The 20,183-nt window shown below is 59.0% G+C and overlaps 2 protein-coding genes across 3 annotated transcripts; both read left to right on the top strand.

Moving 5' to 3' along the window:
* Positions 1–1,222: 1,222 nt before the first annotated feature.
* LOC110082584 (uncharacterized) lies at positions 1,223–5,262 on the top strand. Of its 2 annotated transcripts, XM_020800236.3 has the most exons (6): positions 1,226–1,455; positions 2,210–2,332; positions 2,873–3,001; positions 3,435–3,566; positions 3,724–3,870; positions 4,455–5,262. In XM_020800236.3, exons 1-6 carry the CDS (start codon positions 1,351–1,353, stop codon positions 4,599–4,601), a joined length of 783 nt encoding a protein of 260 aa, XP_020655895.3. In that variant the 5' UTR covers positions 1,226–1,350; the 3' UTR covers positions 4,602–5,262. The 2 variants fall into 2 exon arrangements, with proteins under 2 accessions (XP_020655896.3, XP_020655895.3); XM_020800237.3 differs by lacking the exon at positions 3,435–3,566 and having other exon boundaries at positions 1,223–1,455.
* Positions 5,263–8,441: 3,179 nt separating this feature from the next.
* On the top strand, positions 8,442–20,183 carry LOC110082582 (uncharacterized). Its single transcript, XM_078378255.1, has 8 exons — positions 8,442–8,562; positions 10,386–10,493; positions 11,622–11,748; positions 12,734–14,030; positions 14,971–15,763; positions 16,587–16,707; positions 17,149–17,262; positions 18,027–20,183. The coding sequence occupies exons 2-8, from the start codon at positions 10,470–10,472 to the stop codon at positions 19,517–19,519; spliced, it is 3,969 nt and encodes a 1,322-aa protein (XP_078234381.1). The 5' UTR covers positions 8,442–8,562; positions 10,386–10,469; the 3' UTR covers positions 19,520–20,183.

Here is a 20,183-nt window from a genome sequence, read left to right as displayed (position 1 = left end):
AGTCTGAGCCAGAGATTGGCGGAGGAAAAGTAGGACTCTGGCCTCAACTTTTATCATCCCTGTCTCCAATCGTAGCCTAGCATTGGATGCATAACTGGAGACCTAGAAGATGGACCTTAGGAATTTTGACTGAACTCGTTCCAATGGGGCAAAGATAGTGGAAGGAGGGCCCAGTAAAGTCCTATATAATAGGTGGGGAAGGGATTTGGGTTGGTATAATTTAATTGCAGCAGGGATGTAATGGCCACCTTTAGTTCTTGCGGACCTGGCGATGGCCAACGGAAGCTACATGTTCACGGCGGGCTGTCCGTGCCCATGATGATGGCTTTGAAAAGGTCTTGGCTGTGCTCTGATCCCCTGGGAAGTTCTCCTGGGTCAGGAGTGGTTTCTGTTCATGCCCAGTGACATCTGGCAGGTGAACAGTCCCCTTGCTCCCTCCTCATTTCTGGTGGCCTTGGGGTGCGTTCAGCCTGGAGGCAGGTGGTGCAGCTTGGCCTCTCCCAATTTGAAGAGACCCTTGTCCAGCAGGCCGAGGCAAGGAGGTCATCCCGAAACCAGCAAAACCAGGGAGCTGGACAGGGGACAGATTGTCTTTGTCTTCAGTGTGGGAGGGATTGTTGTCACTCTCGAACTGGCCTTCTCAGCCACACCAGACGCTATTCTGAGTCCTCCATTCAGAGCACGTGGCCCTAGTCTCTTGAGAGGGAAGGATGCCTACATAGGGGTGCTTTAACGCTTGCGATCAGAACAGGTGTCGGCTTGCTTAGTCCAAAGGAGGAAAAGCTAAGGAGCCAAAGCTGATGAAGCCAGCATGCGTCAGTGTGGTCAGTGATGCAGCAGCCTCCCTCCATTAGGTCCTAACAGTTGGGCCCGTGCTGTTTTGACCCAGCTGTCTCTTTTGCAGTCCCTCCCTCTTGTGTGGGTCCCTCCCAAGACCAGGTCGGTGGAATAAGACCCTCTTTGGCTTCTTTCCAAGCCTCGCCCTCTTCCCCCCCAAACCTTTTTTGTTTTTGTTTTTTTTTTAATCCCATTCCCGGGGCCTGGTTCATCTCTGTTTCACCTCAGCCCAGAGCGAGGTCACCTCTGTGTCCCATGGAAAAACCCCAGCGACAGGATTCCCCCGGGCTGGAGAGCAGCAACATTGCAGCCCAACCCTTTCAGCTTTGCTCTCCCGGCCTTTTAGTTCCCCACATCTGGAACATTGGGTAATGTTTAACAGTGGCATTGAAGCTGTGGATTCGATGACTCTGCCCCTCCTGGTGATCAGAGGAGGACCGAACAAAACGCAGCGGGAGCTGGCTGGAGGAACACCCTCGGGGAGACCTTCCGCTCCTTCCCTAGCCCTCCGAGATGGGATCCTGGCCGCTGGGGGCTTGGCCCGCCACTTTGGCCCTCCTGGTTTTCATCGATGTGGGGCATGGAGCAGAGCTCAGGGACGCCGCTTGGGAGGCAGAGGTTGGTACCATTGTGGGGGGGGGCTTTTGTTGGGGGGGGCTCCGTAGAACCTCCTCCCGTTGCTTCTTAAGAGGCTTCACCTCACTTCCAAGCGTGGACGGGCTTTAAGAATAAGAATAACCTTGAAACGGCACAGCTGGAAGGAAACGCTTGGACCTCAGCCACTGGCCTTTGATGGCATAGAGGCCTTTGGCTTTGTAGGGGAGCATGGGCCTTGCAGTCGTGTATGTGTCCCGCAGCGCAGCCAAGCAGAAGCTCCGCAGCCACCAGTGTGACTTGGATTGACACTAAAACATTCATATAACAGTAAATTTTTGAAATCAACATTTCAAAATGGGAGGAAAGACTGGGTGAGACATATTTCTTCCCAGAGATCTGCTCATTATTGCTCAACGGTGAAGGGCGTGCTTCGTAGGGGCCGGGCACGGTGAAGCACAAAGGTAGTCCTTGTTCTTGACCTTCGAGGTCTTCGTTCCGTTGGTCGTAAGCAGGTGGATTTGGACGCTCGCAGTTCAGAACTCTCTCTTCCCTCCTCTTCCCTCCATGGATTCTCTGAATGCATCTGACTTCAGCCTTCTCTTGTTGTGTTCTTCACCCCCATGGACATCATCCTTCTTTTTCTCCTCCTCCTCCTCTTTGGACAGTCTCTATTTTTGAAATAAAATGAAGTTGAGATTGGGGCCTGGAGGCGCCGTGCTGTCCAAGGCCTCGCCAGGGGACCCTTCCATCACTGCCCTTGTTTCTTGACCTCCAGGGTGACCCCCGCAAGGGAGAGGTGGCAAGTCTCCGGTTGTCCAGGACCACCCAGCGAAGCAAACCCACCTTCTACCGGACCGGCAGCCTTTCTGCCCTCAGCAGAGGCCTGATGACCAACCTGGTGAGTGTGCCCTGAATATCGGCGTGGCACAAAATAGCCACGGTTTGTACCAGAGAGTTCGGCATGGAGCTGGGGAAGGGACACACACACACACACCCCTCGATGCTCTGCCCTGCTGAGTTTTCTCCCCCCACCTCCCACCCCAGCCATTCCAAGGGCTTCCCTGGTCTCTCAGGAAAAGTCTCTCTTAGCTCTGGAAATTCCCACTGAGGTTCGAAGGCCATTTCGCTTGCCCCATGCGTGCCTCACTTGGGGCCCGACTCCCCTGCGTCTTTTGCAATTGCTGCCGTGTGATGCTGGCGGAACCCCACACAGCCACCTCTTAGATAGCGCTGCCGTTTGTGCTGGAAAGCAAAAAGTGCTTGTCTGTGCCCAACCCGAGTCATTGGACGTTGGGTGCAAAGAAGGGGCCCAACGGGGAGCGGACGAGGGCAAGGCCTCGGGCCTGGGGGAAGTTACCCGTTTGCCCTGAGCCGAGGGGAATGGTCCTGGGGGGCACAAGCCAGCCGGCCCCACACCCCTCTTTCTGATCCTTTGCAGAGCGTTGTGGAAGAAGTCCCAGAAGAAGTCGAGGACGCCCAGCGCCGTGAGAGGCAGGCCAGCCTCATCAGGGATCCCTGTTGGGGGTGCTGTGTGACTCGGTTTCCCAACCACACAGGGAGCAGAGAGGTAAGAGGTGGCGGGGGCCAGTTCTTGGGCAGGTCCTTAATCCTTCGGGACTGTCTGCGCCCTTTTCGGAAGAGGGTTCCCGCTGCTCAGCTTGACCTTGCATTGAGCGATCCTCCTTCCCCCACAGCCCTGCCCTCCTTGCTTTTCCCTTTTGCATTCACAGGCCCATTTGTACGTGAACTCAAGAAATGTCCTGCCCTCTATTGAGTGAAGAGCAGCTGGAAAATAAAACCAGTCTCACTTTCTCCCCCCCACCCCCAAAAAACAACTTCTCTGTCAAGAAAGGATCTCGTCCTCTGTAATACTGAAATAAACCGTTTTGTACTAAACTTGCGTGGTTACCCCATTCTGGCCACTCAGCAGTGCCCCCCCCCATCAAGGAAAGCCACGGGGCTTAACCACCACGTCTTCTTTCCCTTTCTGACCAAACTAGCCCGCCAGAGGGGATGCGGGGCGACCGGGCACCACCCCTCCACCCAAGCCACCAAAGAGGAACACGACCAAAGGGTACCACCGTCCTGGCGCGTACACCCCCATGGGGAAACTGCGGCCGGAAGGCAGGCAGGTGGGAAGGGACCCCCTGTAGCCGGACCACCCCAGAAGGGTGGAGATGGCTGGGAATACCCCTCCTCCCCTGGTGGGGGGGCAGGGGCTGGAAGGGGGGGTCCCGAGGGAAGGGCCTGGTGTGGCCGATCCCCAAGCGCGCCTTCTTTCTTCCTTAGGCCGGATCTTCTCCTGAGATAAAAGGGTCGGGCCGCCAGGAAGCCAACGCCACTGAGCGCTGCCGAGGCTGCTGTGGGGCAAACGGTCCAGCAGACGGTCGGCCCCTGGGAAGAGGGGAGGAAGGGAGAGGGTCCCAAACCTCGCAGGTAAGGAGGGGCAGGCATCAGGGGACGGGGTCAAAGAGGCAGACATGTGCGTGCGCACACACTGGCTGCCTTTCCACCCAGGTCAACCCCCTTTTCAGACATTATGTGACTAAAATGCAGCCTAAAAGGGTCCACGCCTTCCAGCCTCTGCGTGTTTCCCAGCATGTCCATTTTGTGTGTGGGAGGGCTGCGGGGCGGACTGGACCCATGGATCAGGTCCACCCACTCTCTTCCTCCTCCTCCTCCTCCTCCTCCTCGGCCACCTTCTCAGTGTCGCCCATTGTCTTTTGTGTCGCGGTGGGCCTCTCGCCCTGGCCTCCTCTTTTCCACGGCATGGAGCAGAGATAGCTCCGTGCTTTCCTCACAACCAACATCGATTGGGAATGTCCCAATCCACTCATGCGGGGAGTATGGGAGTTGTAGTTGAAAGCAGCTCCTTTTCTAGGCTCTGTGAAGGAATTTGCCTGAGTGGGGAAGCTCTTTCTCGAGGTTGACGAGAGACTCAGCAGGACGGAAGCGCCGCGACCAGGTGAAGGCTGGGTCGGACGCCACGCCTGCTCACGCCCCGGCCTCTCCTTCCACAGGGTCACTCCGGCGAGAGGCCGCAGAGGCCTGTCTCGGACCGGGAGGTCCCGGCCGACCGGCCTGCCCAGAAGGGAGAAAACAGCTGGTCCTCCTTCTCCAGAGGCGTCCATGAGCCCCAAAGGCAACCACACCGAGGAGGGCCGTGAATGGCGAAGGGCAACCGGGAAAGAGGCCAAGAACCGAAAGAAGATCCTTGGCAGGAACGGGAGATGAAGGCAGAGAGAGTCTTCACCTGCACAGACCCTGCCTCCCCATTGACTCCCGTTCTCGTCACTCTCTCTCTCTCTCTCTCTCTCTCTCTCTCTCTCTCTCTCTCTCTCTCTCTCCCCCACCCCCCACCCCCCGCAGAATCAAGAAACAGCAGCCAAGAACTGAGCAGGACTTGGCCAACGAGGCCCCAGGTGGGGAGGGGGCTCGGGCAGCTCTGGAGGGCTGGGGCGAAGCTGGTCTAGGCTGGCCCTGTTTCAGTCCGGGCAACGCGCTGCCCACCTGCCGCAGGGGAGCCACGTGCGAACCTCCTCCTTTGGACTCAGAGGCATGATGGCTGGAAGTGTCGGCTCTGTTACCTGGTGCTTTAGAAGCAAACCAAAAGCTGGACCCCAAGCAAGGAGGAGGAGGAGGAGGAGGAGAAAGGCAACCCACAAACGATATAGATAGAGAAATATAGAAAGAATTAAATTAAAAAGCTGCTCCTTCTTCCTCCCCCCAGCTTTAATTAGGGCTTTCAAATGGTCATGTGCTTGGGTGTGTGCAATTTCTACAAAATAATACTCTTCCTGTAAAATAAAAAGCAACAGGACTTAAGGATTTGCAATGTGTCTGTTTTGAAATGGTGCACGTATTGTTGTTGTTGTTTTGATTTGTATACCACCCCATAGCACTTAAAGCACTCTCTGGGTGGGTTAGAACCTGATTAAGCAAGGAACGCAGAGCCCAGCCCACCCCCCAAGCAAGCTGGGTCCTCATTTTACCAACCTTGGAAGAATGGAAGGTTGAGTCAAGTTCAAACTAGCTCCCTGAACCTGTTGGAATTGAACTCAGGCCGTGAGCAGAGGCTTGGCTGCAGCCCTACAACTGTAGGCAGAGGGGGAGAGGGCAGTATTAGCCTGGAGTTTGGAAAACGCTGAGAAGACTGCAAGATACAGGGAAACGGGTGAGCCCCACAGCCCCATTCCTCACCAGCAAAGCTGGTGAATAGAGCGTGGCATCAAGGCAAAGCCCTTTGTTGCTGCTAGAAAGGAGGCCGGGGAGATGACCAAGAGCCGAGGGAGGGGTGCAACGGAAGGGCCACAAGCTGGGGCTCACGGGAGAGTTCGCTGTCCCTGTGCATTGCACAAGCGTTTCCATATTCACATCAGTGGCTTCTCTTATGAACAAGGGAAGGGACAGCTAATTTATTTCACATTTGGTGGAAGTGCACCTGGGGGACTGCAGCCCCCCTCCCAGGCCTGTCCGTTTATATACAAGCAGAGACTCCTCGGGCACCTTAAAGGCTACCTCGTGTTTTTTGCACAAGGCTTTGTGGTACACGAGCCGCTTTACAGTGGACTTCTTAAAAGTGCTGCAATATTATAAAGGGTATAATTATACTGTGGGGAAAATCTGCATGGATCCATGCGAGTTTGTACCTGGGCAAGGTTAGCAGAGTAGGCATCCTTCCGCCACACGGCGTCTAGTGTGGCTGAGAAGGCCAATTCGAGAGTGACAACAATCCCTTCCACACTGAAGACAAATGCAGTCTGTCCCCTGTCCGGCTCCCTGGTTTTGCTGGTTTCGGGACGGCCTCTTGGTCTTGGCCTGCTGGACAAGGGTCTCTTCAAATTGGGAGAGGCCGTGATGCACCCCCTTGCCTCCAGGCTCAATGCTCAGAGGTCAAGGTTTCCCATCTGTGGAGGTCTATTCCTAAGGCCTTCAGATCTCGCTTGCAGATCTCCTTGGATCGCAGCTGTGGTCTCCCTCTGGGGCAATTTCCCTGCACTCATTCTCCATACAGGAGGTCTTTTGGAATCCGACCAGCAGCCATTCTCCTTAAACGCCCAAGCCAACGCTGTTTCAGTAACGTATGCATGCTAACAATGATCAGAGACAGGGAGGAAATTGACAATCAGCCTTCGTTTGCAGCTTAAGGAAGCTTCTGCCGTAGCTGTCCGGGGGTCGGGAATTGTAGAAGGCAAAAGGCTACAGCAGAGCTACCAGAACAAGTTGCAAAGAAGGGCAGATGAGCAAATCTCTCCTTTCTGTGTCTTTTTTTGTTGTTGACGCGCTGCCACCAAGCTTTCAGAAAGAAAAAGAAAGAAAGAAATCTGTCCACTCAGGAAGCAATGTGAGAAAAGGTGCTGAACTGCCAGATCAAAAGGACTGCATTACTGTTTTTTTTACAACTTCCTAATGGGAATTTGGGGGGGGGGGGGGACAAGGAGCAACGGAGGGTCTTTTCTTCCCTGGGGCCTTGCGAAGAAAAGTATTTTAAGCCAGAGGGGGATGTCCTGAGACATCAGAAGCGTTTTACTTGAAAGCAGGGGGAGTCGAGTGATCCGGATGCCATTTCTGTACACCTGGAAAACCACGGAAAGGGGCGCGCAGAAGGGATTCCCCGGCACACGAGGATTCAACTGCTCCCCCCCCCAGCCCCCCAGCCCCCCACCAGAAAGTCTGCACGGAGATGCGGTGGAAAAAGCCATTTTGGGTTGATATCTAGTTGGCGGGGGGGGGGGGAGGGCGGGGGGAGGGAAGAGATTTCCTTTCGAAAACGGGGGGCAGCCCTTGCAGGGGCCCCTCCCTGTCTCAGCCCGCAGGGGTGAGTCTCTTTTTGATTCCCCCCCCCGCCCGACTCGTTCCAAATGGCCATTTCAGGAATAAATCAAAAGGTGGGTCCTTTAGGTAGCCCAGTAAGGGGGGGGTCACTCATCCTAGAAATCTGTTTCTGGGCACAGAGGGTGGGTGGGAGTGGGGTGGGGTAGCATCCCCCCTTCTCTCCCCCCCCACTCCACCTCCCATCATGACATCCCGGGTAGCCCACCAGGTAGGCATCGGCTGGCAGCCCTTCCGTGACCGGTCCCGCCACCCTGTCTTGCTTCCCCCGCCCCCACCCCCCACTTTTTTTCTTAGTTGGAAGTTGATGGAGAGGTTTAATTTTATATGTTTTATATGGTTTAATATTTTTAACTTTATGTTTTGTAATATTTTGCAAGCCGCCCAGAGTAGTGGCATGCTCACTAAATGGGGGGGGGGGATACAGTATATATCTAAATAGATAAATAGGTGGTGGTGGTGGTGGGGTTTTGAATCGATATTATGTTGCAATTTTATTTCAAACCTTCCTTACTTGTTGAACTGCCCAGAGTGGCTTTGTAGCTCGGTAGATGGGCGGGATAGATAGAGATCGATCGATCGATCGATGGATAAGAAGGAAAGGTAATGACAGACAGACATACATACAGAGATCGATCGATCGATCGATGGATAAGAAGGAAAGGTAATGACAGACAGACATACAGACAGAGATCGATCGATCGATCGATGGATAAGAAGGAAAGGTAATGACAGACAGACATACAGACAGAGATCGATCGATCGATCGATGGATAAGAAGGAAAGGTAATGACAGACAGACATACATACAGAGATCGATCGATCGATCGATGGATAAGAAGGAAAGGTAATGACAGACAGACATACAGACAGAGATCGATCGATCGATCGATCGATCGATAGATAGACAGCCTGACTTTGCATGCACGGAAGCCTGTGAAGGTGTCTAGGGCGCGGGGGGGGGGCGGGAAGAGAGAGAGAAGGAGAGGGAGAGAAAGGGACTCCCGGGGGGGGCGCTCAGGGGGCGGGGGGGGGCAGCGGCGATGCGCGGGGAGGCCAGCAGGGGGCGCTGGCGCGGCGGGCCCGGGAACCGGGGAGGGTTAAAACGAGGGATCGCCGCTTTCCAGAGAGGCTGGAGGAAGTGACATGCAATTGGGGGGGGGGGAGCCACCATAGAGAGCCCGGGAGGGAGGGAAGGAGGGAGGGGGGGATGCCCGGCGAAGATCCCCGCATAGACAAAGGGAGCCCATGCGGGCAGGCGCTCCCTCTGGCCCGGGCGCAGGAGGAGGCTGGCCGGTGAGCCCAGAGGCTGGGGGTCGGGGGTGGGGTGGGGTGGGGGGCGCGGGAACCTGGAGGGGGCAGCCGGTTTGCAGCCTCTTTTTTGGGGGGGGCGGGCGGCAGGTGGAAAGCCAAGGGAGGGGCACAACAAGAGGAGGCGGAGAGCCCTCCCCCCTCCCGCAAAAGGACCCTGGAGCAGAGGCGAGCCTCCCACCGCCCCCCCCTTTTAAAAGGGCAGCTGGGGGGGGGAGGAAAACGGGCCACCCCCCTCCCATCCTCTCCAAAGGCAGGCCAGGAGGAGGCGGGGGGGCAATCCCCGGCCCCAGGCGCCTTGCACCAGACTTGGAGGGGAGCGATTGGGAAGGAAGACCCCCCCCACTCACCCCCCCAGCCCATCCCTGGCCGTGCAGAGGGGCTGGCCGGGAGGCTCGGACCCAGCTGCCGTTGGGGGGGCAAGGCAGGGTGGGCGAGGGGGGGATTGGGATCTGGGGCTCTGCCTGGCGGGTGCTCAGCTGCACGGGGGTGGGAGACGAGCAGGCAGGCAGGGCGGGGGGGGGGACCAAAGTCCAGGCCATAGAGGGCCCCCCTCCCCGCCCCCCTTGTTTCCTCCTTGACAGGGGCTGGACTGGATGATGCTCAGGGACCCCTTCCCCGCTCTGCCGCTGGAAGAGGATCCAGGCTGGGCTGCCCTCGTTCCGGGGGGGGGGGGAGGCAAGGGGCCAAGTCCCCTCCTTTCAGTGCCCCCTGCAATCCGCCCAGCCCGGGTGCCCTGAAGTGAGAAAGTGGGGGGGGGGAATCCCCTTGGGTGCAGACGGGCAGCCTCTGAGCTCCAGCAAGGCCCCCAGCCCAAGACCCCCTGTCAGCCCCTGTCAGAGGGAGGGCAGGATTAGGCCTGGCTGCAAGGCTACCTCCTCGCTACCCAAGGCTCACCCGATGCGAGAGCGGGGGGGGGGGGGCGAAGTGGAGCTCTTGAGTCTGTTCCTGCAGCCCCCTCCTCACACACTCAGGCTGTTTCCCCCCCCAGGCCAAAATGGCCTTTTAAGTACGGCACAGCACCCTCTCATCAGGATCTGCCACCCCCAAAATATTCATTTCCAAAATGAGAAGTGAGCTCCCAACCCTTGCGGCTTCCACTTTGCTCGTTTTCGGAGGTACCTCTTCAGTATCCCAGGGGCCGAAAACGGAGGCCCAGGCTTGCCCGCTGCTGATCTGTCTTTGCAGGGATGTCTTGCTTCCAAAATATTTATCTCCAGAGCATTGCCACTGCATTTAGCACCTAGCCGAACTCCCTGTGAATTTTAATCAACTTCTTAGTGGTTGTAATTTTGAATTGGTCGCATGAACTTTTCAATGACATTTCAACCCATTGGGAAGGTAGCCCCTACTAACTAGGCTGCTGAATTTTGCAAAAATAAATAAATAAACTGAAATCATTTTCTGTGTGCCTCTGCTTTTGCAAACCTACTGAGCTTCCCTCTGTCTCTCCACACAGGAAGAAACACCTTTTCCAAACCCCACGTAGGTGCTTCCTTTGAAACCAAAATGTGAATTTTTTTTCCTTTGAGGTGATTATCTTCCTCTGTTGCATGTCTCAGCCTATTTGATCAACTCCTGAACACCTGACGGCTTGAGAGTCACGTGATGATGAATCCCTATTAGGATTCCTTGAATTGTGTCACAATCCTTCATCCCCTTTACAGAGACCCAGTCCTGGTGAGGAGGCCTTGGTCAGCTCCACCATAGGCATCATCTCTGGACAGCGTGGAATAAAGCTGCTTCTCAGGTGGTGGTTTTAACATTATTTTAATTGTTGGAAACTGTTTTCTCTTCCGGTCCCCTAGGTATATAGACACAACCGCAGCGCTGGCTGAGCACCGGCCACACCTGAGTTGAAAAAGTCCCACGCTTCCAGCGGGGCCACCAGGATGGCAGAAGAAGGCGTGACGCAGGTGGGATGCGGACAGCGCCTCTCTTTCCTGGATAAGGGTGGGAGAAAATCTGTGCCGCTTGGAAGTGGGCTGGCACCATCTACTTACTCCCCAAAGCAGGGAAACAAATGGATCTGGCCCCCTCACTGTGCCGTCTGGCAGGGCTGAGGCCAAGGAAGGTGGAATGAATGCCTGGTCTCTGAAGCTCCGTCCAGGAAGCAGCTGCCACCAGGAAGGCGTGTCTGCTTTGGACTCGCCTGGATAATCTGGGCCTACCTGTTCCGCAAGGAAGGGGCTGCCGGTGCAGCTGGTTTGCCGGCGGCTTCCTGTGACGCTGTTGTTTGAGTTCATCTCCTCTGTGCCGGTCCTGCTTTCTGGTGTCGTTTCTGGTGCCACCCTTTTCAAGGCTGGCCTCGGACACCCTTTCCAGCCGCGCGAGTTTGTGTTCTTGATTCTTGCCTGAATCTTGGTTTCTTATTTTTTTTGGGGGGGGGGATGTTAGCTGTTTGAATTCTGAAGGAATTACAAATAGCCTGCTTGAAAAGAGATGGCTAGGCCGTCCAGACTTTCTTTGGCTGATCCCAGGACCGTTTCCCTTAGTTAGGTTGGAAGCTGCAGGCGGACGGCGTCCTTCTGTGCCCTTGATCAGGAAAGGAAAAAGGAGGTTCTTGGCCTCAGGGAAGTCTCTCTCGGGGTGACTTGGCAGGTGGGGGAGTCTGTGGCAGGCCTCGGCGTTAAGGACTCTCCATCCGCGGGCCTCCAGGTTTGGACTTCAACTCCCAGAATCCCCCGCCATTGGCAGTGCCAGCATGGGCCAGTGGGAGTTGAAGTCCAACACACGCACGCACGCACGCCTGAACAGACTCCCAAACCAGGAAGACACACCACAAACAAGGGAAGTTTGGACTGGGTGTCTTTTTATCTTGGAACACCCTCTGTAAGGAAGGGCCACTTTACTGCTCGCCGGCCTCCCCCCCCCCCAACATGTCTTTCTCGCTGGCTGGTGGTTTGCGGTGTGGTTTGGTAGAGGGTTCACCTCTTATTATGCTCTTGAGGTCTGTTGAAATCCTTTAGGAAAAGCTGGCCGGGCCCTGTCCTGTTTCTCTGCTGATGGGACTGAAGGCCGGCCACATGTGCGTATCTTTGCAGGAGATGCTGACCTTCGAGGACGTGGCCATCTCCTTCTCCCCAGAGGAATGGGAGATCCTGGAGGACTGGCAGAGGGAGCTGCATTGGGAGGTGATGATGGAGAATTACAGGATGCTGATCTCGCTGGGTAAATGTCACCTTTTTGGTCCTTCAATGCAGAAAGCTTCCTGGCGTTCTCACCCTTTGGTCTAGCACAGAATCTCCGAAGTTCCTTGTGGGTTGGTGGCACCTGAGAGCACCTGGCCGGTGGGAAGGCGAGATTCCCCCTGATTACTCCCTATCGGAAGAGGCCACTGGGCTGGACAGGGCCTTGCCAGATCCTTCCAGTCCAGGGGCTTCCGATCTTGGGCCCCCTGAGTGTTCTTAAACTCCCAGAAGCCTGGACCACTAGGATTTCTGGGAGTTGCAGTCCGAGAACATCTGGGGACCCCAGGTTGGGAACCGCCGTTCTGGTCCAGCGGCCGGCTTGGTGCAGGTTGGGCGCAGCTGTGCATGTGAGCTGAGGGCCCATCTCGGCGAGGACGCCCAGCCCTGCCTGTCAAGACATTTCTGCTGAGGTTCAGTGGAAACATTGCTGCCTCTTTCAGCGCTTGGGAGGGAGGTTTGAAGGAGGAACTGGAGGTTGTCCCGACGCCAAGATACCCCAAAGTCTTTCCATGCCTTCTGTTGCTTTGCTGGCACATGGCGAACGGGCAGAAAAGTGGGCTCAGGAGCAGGGGTGGAGGAGGGCAGAGAAACCCAGCCTCTCCGTTGCCCCAGGGCCAGGCCATGCTCTCCTCCGGGCTTCTTGGGGTGACTCCGGCCTTTCCGGAATAATCCCATGCCCCCGGGACCCTCTCCTTCCAGGCCACCTGGCTCCCGGGTTGGCTTCTTTTCAGAGCTGTGGTTCCCCCGTTGCACAAGGGGGAGAGGAACAGGGAAGCAGCTCCATAAAAAGCTTGAGGGTTTTTTTTGGGAGGGGGAACGCTACATTCCAGGGCCAGCTGCTGCTGTGCTCGCTGGAGTGTCCTGGGAGTTGTAGTCCTCAAAAAGCAGCTCTCCCTGCCTCTGAGTTTTTGACAGAGAACGGCCTCCCCTCACCTCCTTGCCCTGTCGATCTTCTTGCATCGCAGGAAATGATCTCTACCTCCTTTCCTCGAACGGAATGTTCTGGAACACGTCCGACGACGAGAGCGGCCCTGCGGAGCCGCCGGCCCTTCCGGCCAAAGGCCTGCTGGGGGCCTCATCCTGCCCAGGCCTCGAGCCTCCAAGAGGCGCCGAGGTGGAGGAGCAGCTCCCCGTGCTGGAGGTTCCCGTCCCGGCGGGCAGCCCTTACCCGTGCCCCCTGTGCGAGCAGTGCTTCCGGGGGAAGAAGGAACTGGATCGGCACCAGCGCAGCATCCACCTGGGGGACAAGCCTCACGCCTGCGCCGAGTGCGGGAAAGCCTTCCGGGACAAGAGCGACCTCCGCGTCCACGAGAGGATCCACACGGGGGAGAAGCCCTTCGCCTGCGAGGTGTGCGGGAAGTCCTTCCGGGAGAAGAGCAAGCTCATCGTCCACCAGAGGATCCACACGGGGGAGAAGCGCTGCGTGTGCCAGGAGTGCGGGAAGAGCTTCCGGGACAAGCACTACCTCCGGGACCACCAGAGGATCCACGCGGGGGAGAGGCCCTACCGCTGCGAGGACTGCGGGAGGAGCTTCCGGACGAGGAGCCACTTCACCCTGCACCAGAGGATCCACACCGGGGTCAAGCCCTATCTGTGCAACGAGTGCGGCAAAACGTTTGTGCAGAAAAGCAACCTCATCAGCCACCAGCGGATCCACACGGGGGAGAAGCCCTTCCCCTGCCAGGAGTGCGGGAAGACCTTTAGGGACAGGAAGACCTTGCGGTACCACCGGAGGATCCACCTGGGCGAGAAGCCCTATCCGTGCCCGGACTGCGGGAAGACCTTCCGGGACAAGAGCAGCCTGACCGTCCACCAGAGCATCCACACGGGGGAGAAACCCTTCATCTGCTGGGAGTGCGGGAGGAGCTTCCGGGAAAAAATGTACCTGCGGGACCACCAGCGGACCCACTCCGGGGAGAAGCCCTTCCCGTGCCAGGAATGCGGGAAGACCTTCCGGGCCAAGCGGACCCTGAAGTACCACGAGAGGATCCACACGGGGGAGAAGCCCTTCGCCTGCCTGGAGTGCGGGAAGACCTTCCGCGGGAAGAGCAGCCTGACAGTCCACCAGAGGATCCACACGGGAGAGAAGCCTTTCATGTGCTGGGTCTGCGGGAGGAGCTTCCGGGAGAAGGTCTACCTCAGGGAACACCAGAAGACCCACCTGCAGGAGAAGCCCTACCCGTGCGGAGACTGCGAGAAGAGCTTCGTCCACAAGAACCATCTCCTGAGGCACCAGAAGTTCCACCTGCCGTTCCCCCTGCCGTGACCCTCAACCCGTGGCAAGGAAGGGAACACCCCACCCACCCCTCCCCGTGCAAGGAAGGGGGTGAGTGGGTTCGCTGGTGGATTCGCCTCTCCCTCCCCCCCCCACCAGCCTAGCCGTTTTCCTCAGTAGCCTTTGCGTGGCGGTGACACGTGGCGTCCTGGAGAGAACCAGTTTTGTACAAGGCGTGGGAGGTGGGGGTAGAGAAGGGGGGTGGGGTGGTGAAAACAACCACAGGAACCCCCCCCCCCTTGGTGCTCCAGAAGCGGTGGCATTTTCTCTGTTTCTGCAACGATTCATTAATTATGCCTTTTAAAGGTAGTTGTATTTATAGTTTTATTGCTTTTGGGGGGTGGGGGTGAGGGTGGGGGGGTCTGTGAATGGACTCCCAACAACCGGGTGGCTTTCCCTTTGTTGTCTTTTCATTGTAAATGGCCTTGTGAGTTTTTTATGGACTGAAAACTAGCATATAGATTTGAGCAATAGGTAAAACTGTGTCCAGAAGCATCAATAAAATCTATACGTTTGGCTGTATGAATTTCCCTGATAACTGCCCAAAAGTGTTCTGAAGCCTCCGGCTGCCCCAGAAGAGCCTCCGAGGTTGAATCTACTGGGCTGCCAGATTTCCCGGCGGGTGCAGTGGGGGTGGTGGGGGAGGGGGGGCTGAGAGAGAATGGCAGCCCCTTAAAAGTCACTTTTCCGGACTCATCAGCCACCAGCGGATCCACACGGGGGGAGAAGCCCTTCCCCTGCCAGGAGTGCGGGAAGACCTTTAGGGACAGGTGAAAGCAGGTCCCACCTGTCCAGTTACCTGGCCTGGGGAGATGGCTTCCCTGTGGTCCGAAATCTGCCGCTCCTCCTCTTTCTCTTGGCTGACCCTTAATTACTTCCCAGCCAGAAGCATCATCCCATCCTCTCTCCCCCCCCCCTTTGACACGCATCACACACACGGGCCATTTATTACTTTGATTCTCTAAAACCAAGCGCACAAGAACCTCCCCCGCCCTCCCTTCTCCCTGCTGAGGAAGGAGGTGCGGGGGGACCCGGTGAAGACGGGGGGGGGAGGTCTCTGCATCGGGCCGGGCGGCTCTTTCCCGTCTCCGTGTGGCCTGCTCCCTGCCCGGTGGGGGCACCGCCGGCGAGCAGACCCGACCCCCCCTCCCGGCGCCCCCCCTCCCTCCGCGCGGGTCCCTCTTTCCGCCCCTTTTCCTTTGCTCCCCAAGATGTTCTTCCCGAGGAAGCCGCCCCCGCCCCCGGGTCCTCTTCCCCGACCCCCCCCCGGGGCGCGCCTTGGAAGCCCTCGAGCGGCGGGGCGGGCGGAGGGCGGAGGGGTGGCCCGGCCCTCCTTCCCCTGGAGCGCCTCCTCCTCCTCCTCCCGCCCGGGGTCCCCGCCATCCCTCCCTCCCTCCCTCCCTCGAGCGGGCGCCGGGGGACGGGACGGGGGGTGGGGGGTGGAGCCTCTGGCGGAGAAGCCCCGCCCCCCTCGGCCCCTCCTCCTCGCCCACCGCCCTCCCCGGGAAGGGCGGTCCCGAAAGGTTCCCCCTCCTCCTCCTCCTCCTTCCCGGACTCCAGATCCCAGCATCCCCTGCCCGGGAACCTCTCGCCCAGCCCAGCGCTCAGGCCCCGGCCTCCCTCCCTCCCTCCCTCCCTGCCTGCCTTCCCGGCCTCTCCCCGCGGGGGGGGGGGTCTTTTGTCCCGCGAGGCGATGGCGGCGCCCGGCCCGGGGCAGCAGGTAAGGCGGGCGGGCAGGCGGGCGGGCTGGAGCCGGAGCTGGGGCGGCGGAGGGGGGCGGAGAGAGAAGGGCGGCCCTTTCGGCGGGCACGGAGGGCGCCCCGGCCCAGGGAGAGCGGAAGACCCCCCCCCGGGAGACGTTGGGTGTCCCGGAGGCGCTCGGGGGGGGGGGGGAGGAGGCGGCGGCCGCGCGCAGGATCGGTCCCTTCCGGGTGGGGGGGGCGCGCGCGGGGCCTCCTGGCCAGGATGGACCCCCCCCCCGCCGGGAAGGGTGGCCGCCGGCCGGAGAGAGAAGGGGGGGGCTCGGAAAAAAGAAAGACAAAAAGGCCCGCCCGGGACAAAAAGCCTCGCCTGGCGGGATATGGGGCGGGGGGGGCGCTTTCTCCCCATCCGGCCTGTGGCGGGTGGAGGGATCCCTTCTCTCCCCCCCCCGGGGCGGCCCCTGAGGTTTGAGGGCAGGCGGGGGAGCCGAAGGGAAGGGCCGGCTGTGCATGGAGCATCCCGGGGGGGGTGACCCGAAGGGCCTTCGCCTTGCTCCCCCCTGGCGGCTCCCCCCCCCGGCTTCTCGGGAACGCCGGCTCAGCACCGGCAGCGTTGGCACGTTCCCCCCCCCCCAAAAAAAAAGGGTTGGCCTGAAAACGCGCTGCCTTGTGAAAAGGGCCCCACCGGGTTTGCCCAGAAAACATTCCCTGGTCCTTGCCGGGTGGGGGGGGGCTCGTCAATAACGGCGGGGGCTCCTCTTCCATCAGGGGTGTGTGAGTGTGAATTGGGGGGGGGCTTAACTGGGAGGGCCTTGTGGCGACGGTGCCCCTTTGTCGCGGCAGGTGACCTTCGAGGACGTGGTGGTCTATTTCTCTCGGGAGGAGTGGGAGCAGCTCCTGGCCTGGCAGTGGGACCTTTACCGGGCGGTGATGATGGAGAACTACGAAGCCCTTCTCTCCTTGGGTAAGGGGTTTGTGCGCCGAACTGCAGACCTGGAGGGGACCCTCGGGATCATCCAGCCCATCCCCTGCCAAAGAGGCGCGGAGGGGGAATCAAACTCCCAACCTCTGGTCCTGCCGCCAGAGACCTCCTCGGCCGATGGAGCCACCAGGACTCTCCTAATTCCAGCTTCTAAAAGGTGTTCTTCCCCCCCCCCGCTTCGCCCCCCCGGCCACTGCCGCCAACCTTGCAAGAGCTTTTGCCAGCTTCTGTCTCGTGACCCGTTATCCCCCAAGGTCCTCTCCTGTTCCTCCTCAACGTGGCCCCGCTCCGACCAGCCGTCCGGGCAGAAGGAGGGTAACCGGAGCAAGCAGGCGGTTGGGTGTCTGGTGCTGCGCGGGAGTTGGCGGCCCCACGGCTGGAAGGAGAGAGAGATGACCCTGGCTCTTTGCTTCTCTGCCACAGGGTGCCTGCCTGAGAAGCCCGACATCATCCGCAGGATTGAGCAGCAGGAGGAGGTGTGGGTCGGAGAGCTTTGGAGGCCACGTCCGTGGAGCAAGCCGGAGGTCCCGTGGCCAGGTCGGTGGCTGGTGCCTTTCTTTCATTTAGCCCTTCCTTTGCCAAGCTCAAGGTCGGTGGTGTGTGTGGGTGTGTGTGCGGGTGTGTGCAGTGTTTGGAAAAATACTCTCCCCCCCTTTCCTGGGAAAGCTCTTGAGGGGAGGAGGGGAGTTCCCAGTTATGGACCGACTGGGAGCCTAGCATAGAGGGACTCCGTAACAGGGGCTGGAGGTTTGGCCTGGCAGGGCTGTTGTCAGGAGGCTGCTGGTGCCTAGGACCTCTGTAAATCGGAAGCCCAACGCAACAGCAACAGCCACCACGCCTGACCCTCCAGCCATCGAGTCGGTTGGCAGGATGATGCTGGGAGGAATGGGGGAGCTGAAAGGGAGAGGGGTGGGGCTGTTTGGGGATCCGTCACCCCCAGCAGGCAAACGCCGCTGCAGAGTCGAATCTGGACGGTGGGCGACAGGTGCGTCCAGGTGCGCCAGCTCCCTTTGGCCCGATGGGAGCAGGTGCCTCTTTGGCAGGCCGTAGAAGTTCTTAACGAGGCCAGAAAGGGTGGCCGGGGAGATCTGGCTGGCACAGGACGCCACCTTGGGTCCCCACGGGGGGGGGGGTGGGGGGGGGGTGGGAAGGTGAAGGAAGGCGGGAGAACCAACGAACCAATAAAGGCAGTGTGTGCAAAAGGCTTGGAGCCCAAGACAGCACTCAGGGCCCCTCTGCTCCCGGGAAAGCGTTTCTGGGCCTGGCCATGATGGTGGGGTCTTTTTTTCTGTTCTTCCCAGCAGGAGACGGGATTAGGATAGAGGACGAGGAACGCGGCAAACAGATACAGCCGGGGCAGCCGCGTGTCGGCAGGAGGGGTCCGCGGAGGAAAAAGGCCCGCCCTCCCAAGCGCGAAAGCAAGAGGGCAGGCCCGGCCCCGGTGAGTCCAGCTCTGTGGGGCAAGAGAAGAACGAAGGTCCACCCTTCCGAGGAAGGAGGCAAAGGGGCGGAAGCTGCCCGATGGGGGGCCGGCCAAGGCAAGAGAAAGGGGGAGGAGGAGGAGGAGGAGGAGGAGGAGGCGGCCCCCAGGCCCGGAACAGGGAAGCGAGGGTCTCGGGCCAGGAAGGTGGAGCCCCCGCCGCCTCCTCAAGGGAGGAGCCCCTCCGGGCCAGTCTCCCTGAAGAGGAACCCCCCCAAGTGCCCGGAGTGCGGGAAGAGCTTCCTCAGCAACGTGGCCATGACCATCCACATCCGGACCCACACGGGGGAGCGCCCCTTCCGGTGCCACCTCTGCCCCAAGGGCTTCCCCTCCATGGGGGACCTCAAGCGCCACCTCAAGACCCACCTGCGCCCGAAGGAGCCCCCGCCCCCCGCGGCGCCCAGGGGCAAGAAAAGCCTGGCGGCCAAGCGGCAGCTCCTGTGCCAGCTGCAGCCCCCGCCGGGCCCCAGGAAGCCCCACCCCTGCGCCGAGTGCGGGAAGAGCTTCGACACGAAGCACAGCCTGCAGAAGCACGAGGGGACCCACATGACGGAGCGGCCCTTCGCCTGCCTGGAGTGCGGGCGCCGCTTCCGGATCAAGCAGATCCTGGTGGCGCACATGAGCTCCCACATCACGGAGCGGGCCTTTGCCTGCAAGCAGTGCGGGAAGCGCTTCACCCAGAAGCAAAACGTGCAGAAGCACCAGCGCGTGCACACGGGCGAGAAGCCCTTCGGCTGCCTGGCGTGCGGGAGGCGCTTTGGCTCCAAGCAGTACCTGCTCAAGCACCTGCGGCTCCACACGGGCGAGCGGCCCTTCGCCTGCGCCGAGTGCGGCAAGACCTTCCGGGACAAGGCCACCCTGACCATCCACAACCGCATGCACACCGGGGAGCGCCCCTACCAGTGCCCCTTCTGCCCCAAGACCTGCCGGCAGAAGCAGCACCTCAACAGCCACCTGAAGGTCCACCGTGGGGAGAAGCTGCCCCTGGAGGGGGGCCAGAAGGCCTGGGCCAAGGAGAAGCCCTACGGGTGTGGCCAGTGCGAGAGGCGCTTCCGGAACAAGAAGATCATGTTGGCTCACCAGAAGGTCCATGAGGAAGAGCAGCGGTCCGGGAGTAGCCCTCCGCCAAGCGGGGAGAGCCCAGCCCGGAGGGAAGCCACCTCCATCAGCAAAGGAGGAGGAGGCGCCGTGAGGCGGAAGCCAAAGAACACTTCTCCGGGCCAAGCGGGAAAGGCCCCCATTGCCTGTGCCGACTGCGGACGGAAGTTCACTCAGAGGAAGTACCTGGTGCTTCACCAGCGGAGCCACCGATGAAGAGGCCAAGGTGGGCGATCCTTCGATGAGACCACGGACGGTTCACAAACAGAGGCTACCTTTCCACCCTTGACGCTTTACCTGACTGACACACACTTTGCAGGCACCCAAGTGTGGCTCACCTGGGGGGACACGGCCTGAACGGGAAGGCTGCGAGGCCCAGCCAGGCCCGGTTCCTTTTCCTGTTTGGGTAACAGCTGGGAGCTTCCCTTCTGAACAGGAAGTGAGGGGAAGCTAGGCCTAGCTGAGCCTCAAAGCCTTCCCGTTCAGGCCTTTTCTCCCGCCGTTAGCTGTCCGGAAGGATCCTGTTGGTCTGGGGAAGAACTCTCAAAATGGAGAATGATGGGACTTGTAGTCCAAGAAATCTGAAACTTCTTTCATCCCGAACTCCAGTCTGCACCAAGAGGGGTAGAATTTGAAACCTGACTTTCAAATTTGGAGCCCTCATTTTGAAACTTAACTTTCAACAGAAGATCTTGGCATGGACGCCTGGCCTTGATTTTGGGAGTTTTTATGTTTTGTTTCTGTTTGTTTGTTTCTTTTTCACACCCTCCCCAGTTGCCTGATCAGGACCTGTACAGGGTTGAAATCCAAGTTTCTGTTCCTGATTTTTTTATTGCTGTACTAAAGGAATCACCCTTGCCTTTGGATGATGTACAAGGAC

Source organism: Pogona vitticeps, chromosome 6 (genome assembly GCF_051106095.1).
Source record: "Pogona vitticeps strain Pit_001003342236 chromosome 6, PviZW2.1, whole genome shotgun sequence".
Lineage (NCBI taxonomy): Eukaryota > Metazoa > Chordata > Lepidosauria > Squamata > Agamidae > Pogona > Pogona vitticeps.
The sequence above is the reverse complement of the archived record's forward strand: the minus strand, read 5'-3'. Positions and strand labels throughout refer to the sequence as shown.

Excerpts from the sequence above, each read along its gene's own strand:
- LOC110082584 (XM_020800236.3), top strand. The coding sequence starts at position 1,351 with ATGGGATCCTGGCCGCTGGGGGCTTGGCCCGCCACTTTGGCCCTCCTG. Across the intron at positions 1,456-2,209 it reads ACGCCGCTTGGGAGGCAGAG|GGTGACCCCCGCAAGGGAGA; the intron begins GTTGGTACCATT and ends CTTGACCTCCAG. Across the intron at positions 3,567-3,723 it reads TGCGGCCGGAAGGCAGGCAG|GCCGGATCTTCTCCTGAGAT; the intron begins GTGGGAAGGGAC and ends TTTCTTCCTTAG.
- LOC110082582 (XM_078378255.1), top strand. The coding sequence starts at position 10,470 with ATGGCAGAAGAAGGCGTGACGCAG. Across the intron at positions 11,749-12,733 it reads CAGGATGCTGATCTCGCTGG|GAAATGATCTCTACCTCCTT; the intron begins GTAAATGTCACC and ends CTTGCATCGCAG. Across the intron at positions 16,708-17,148 it reads CGAAGCCCTTCTCTCCTTGG|GGTGCCTGCCTGAGAAGCCC; the intron begins GTAAGGGGTTTG and ends TCTCTGCCACAG.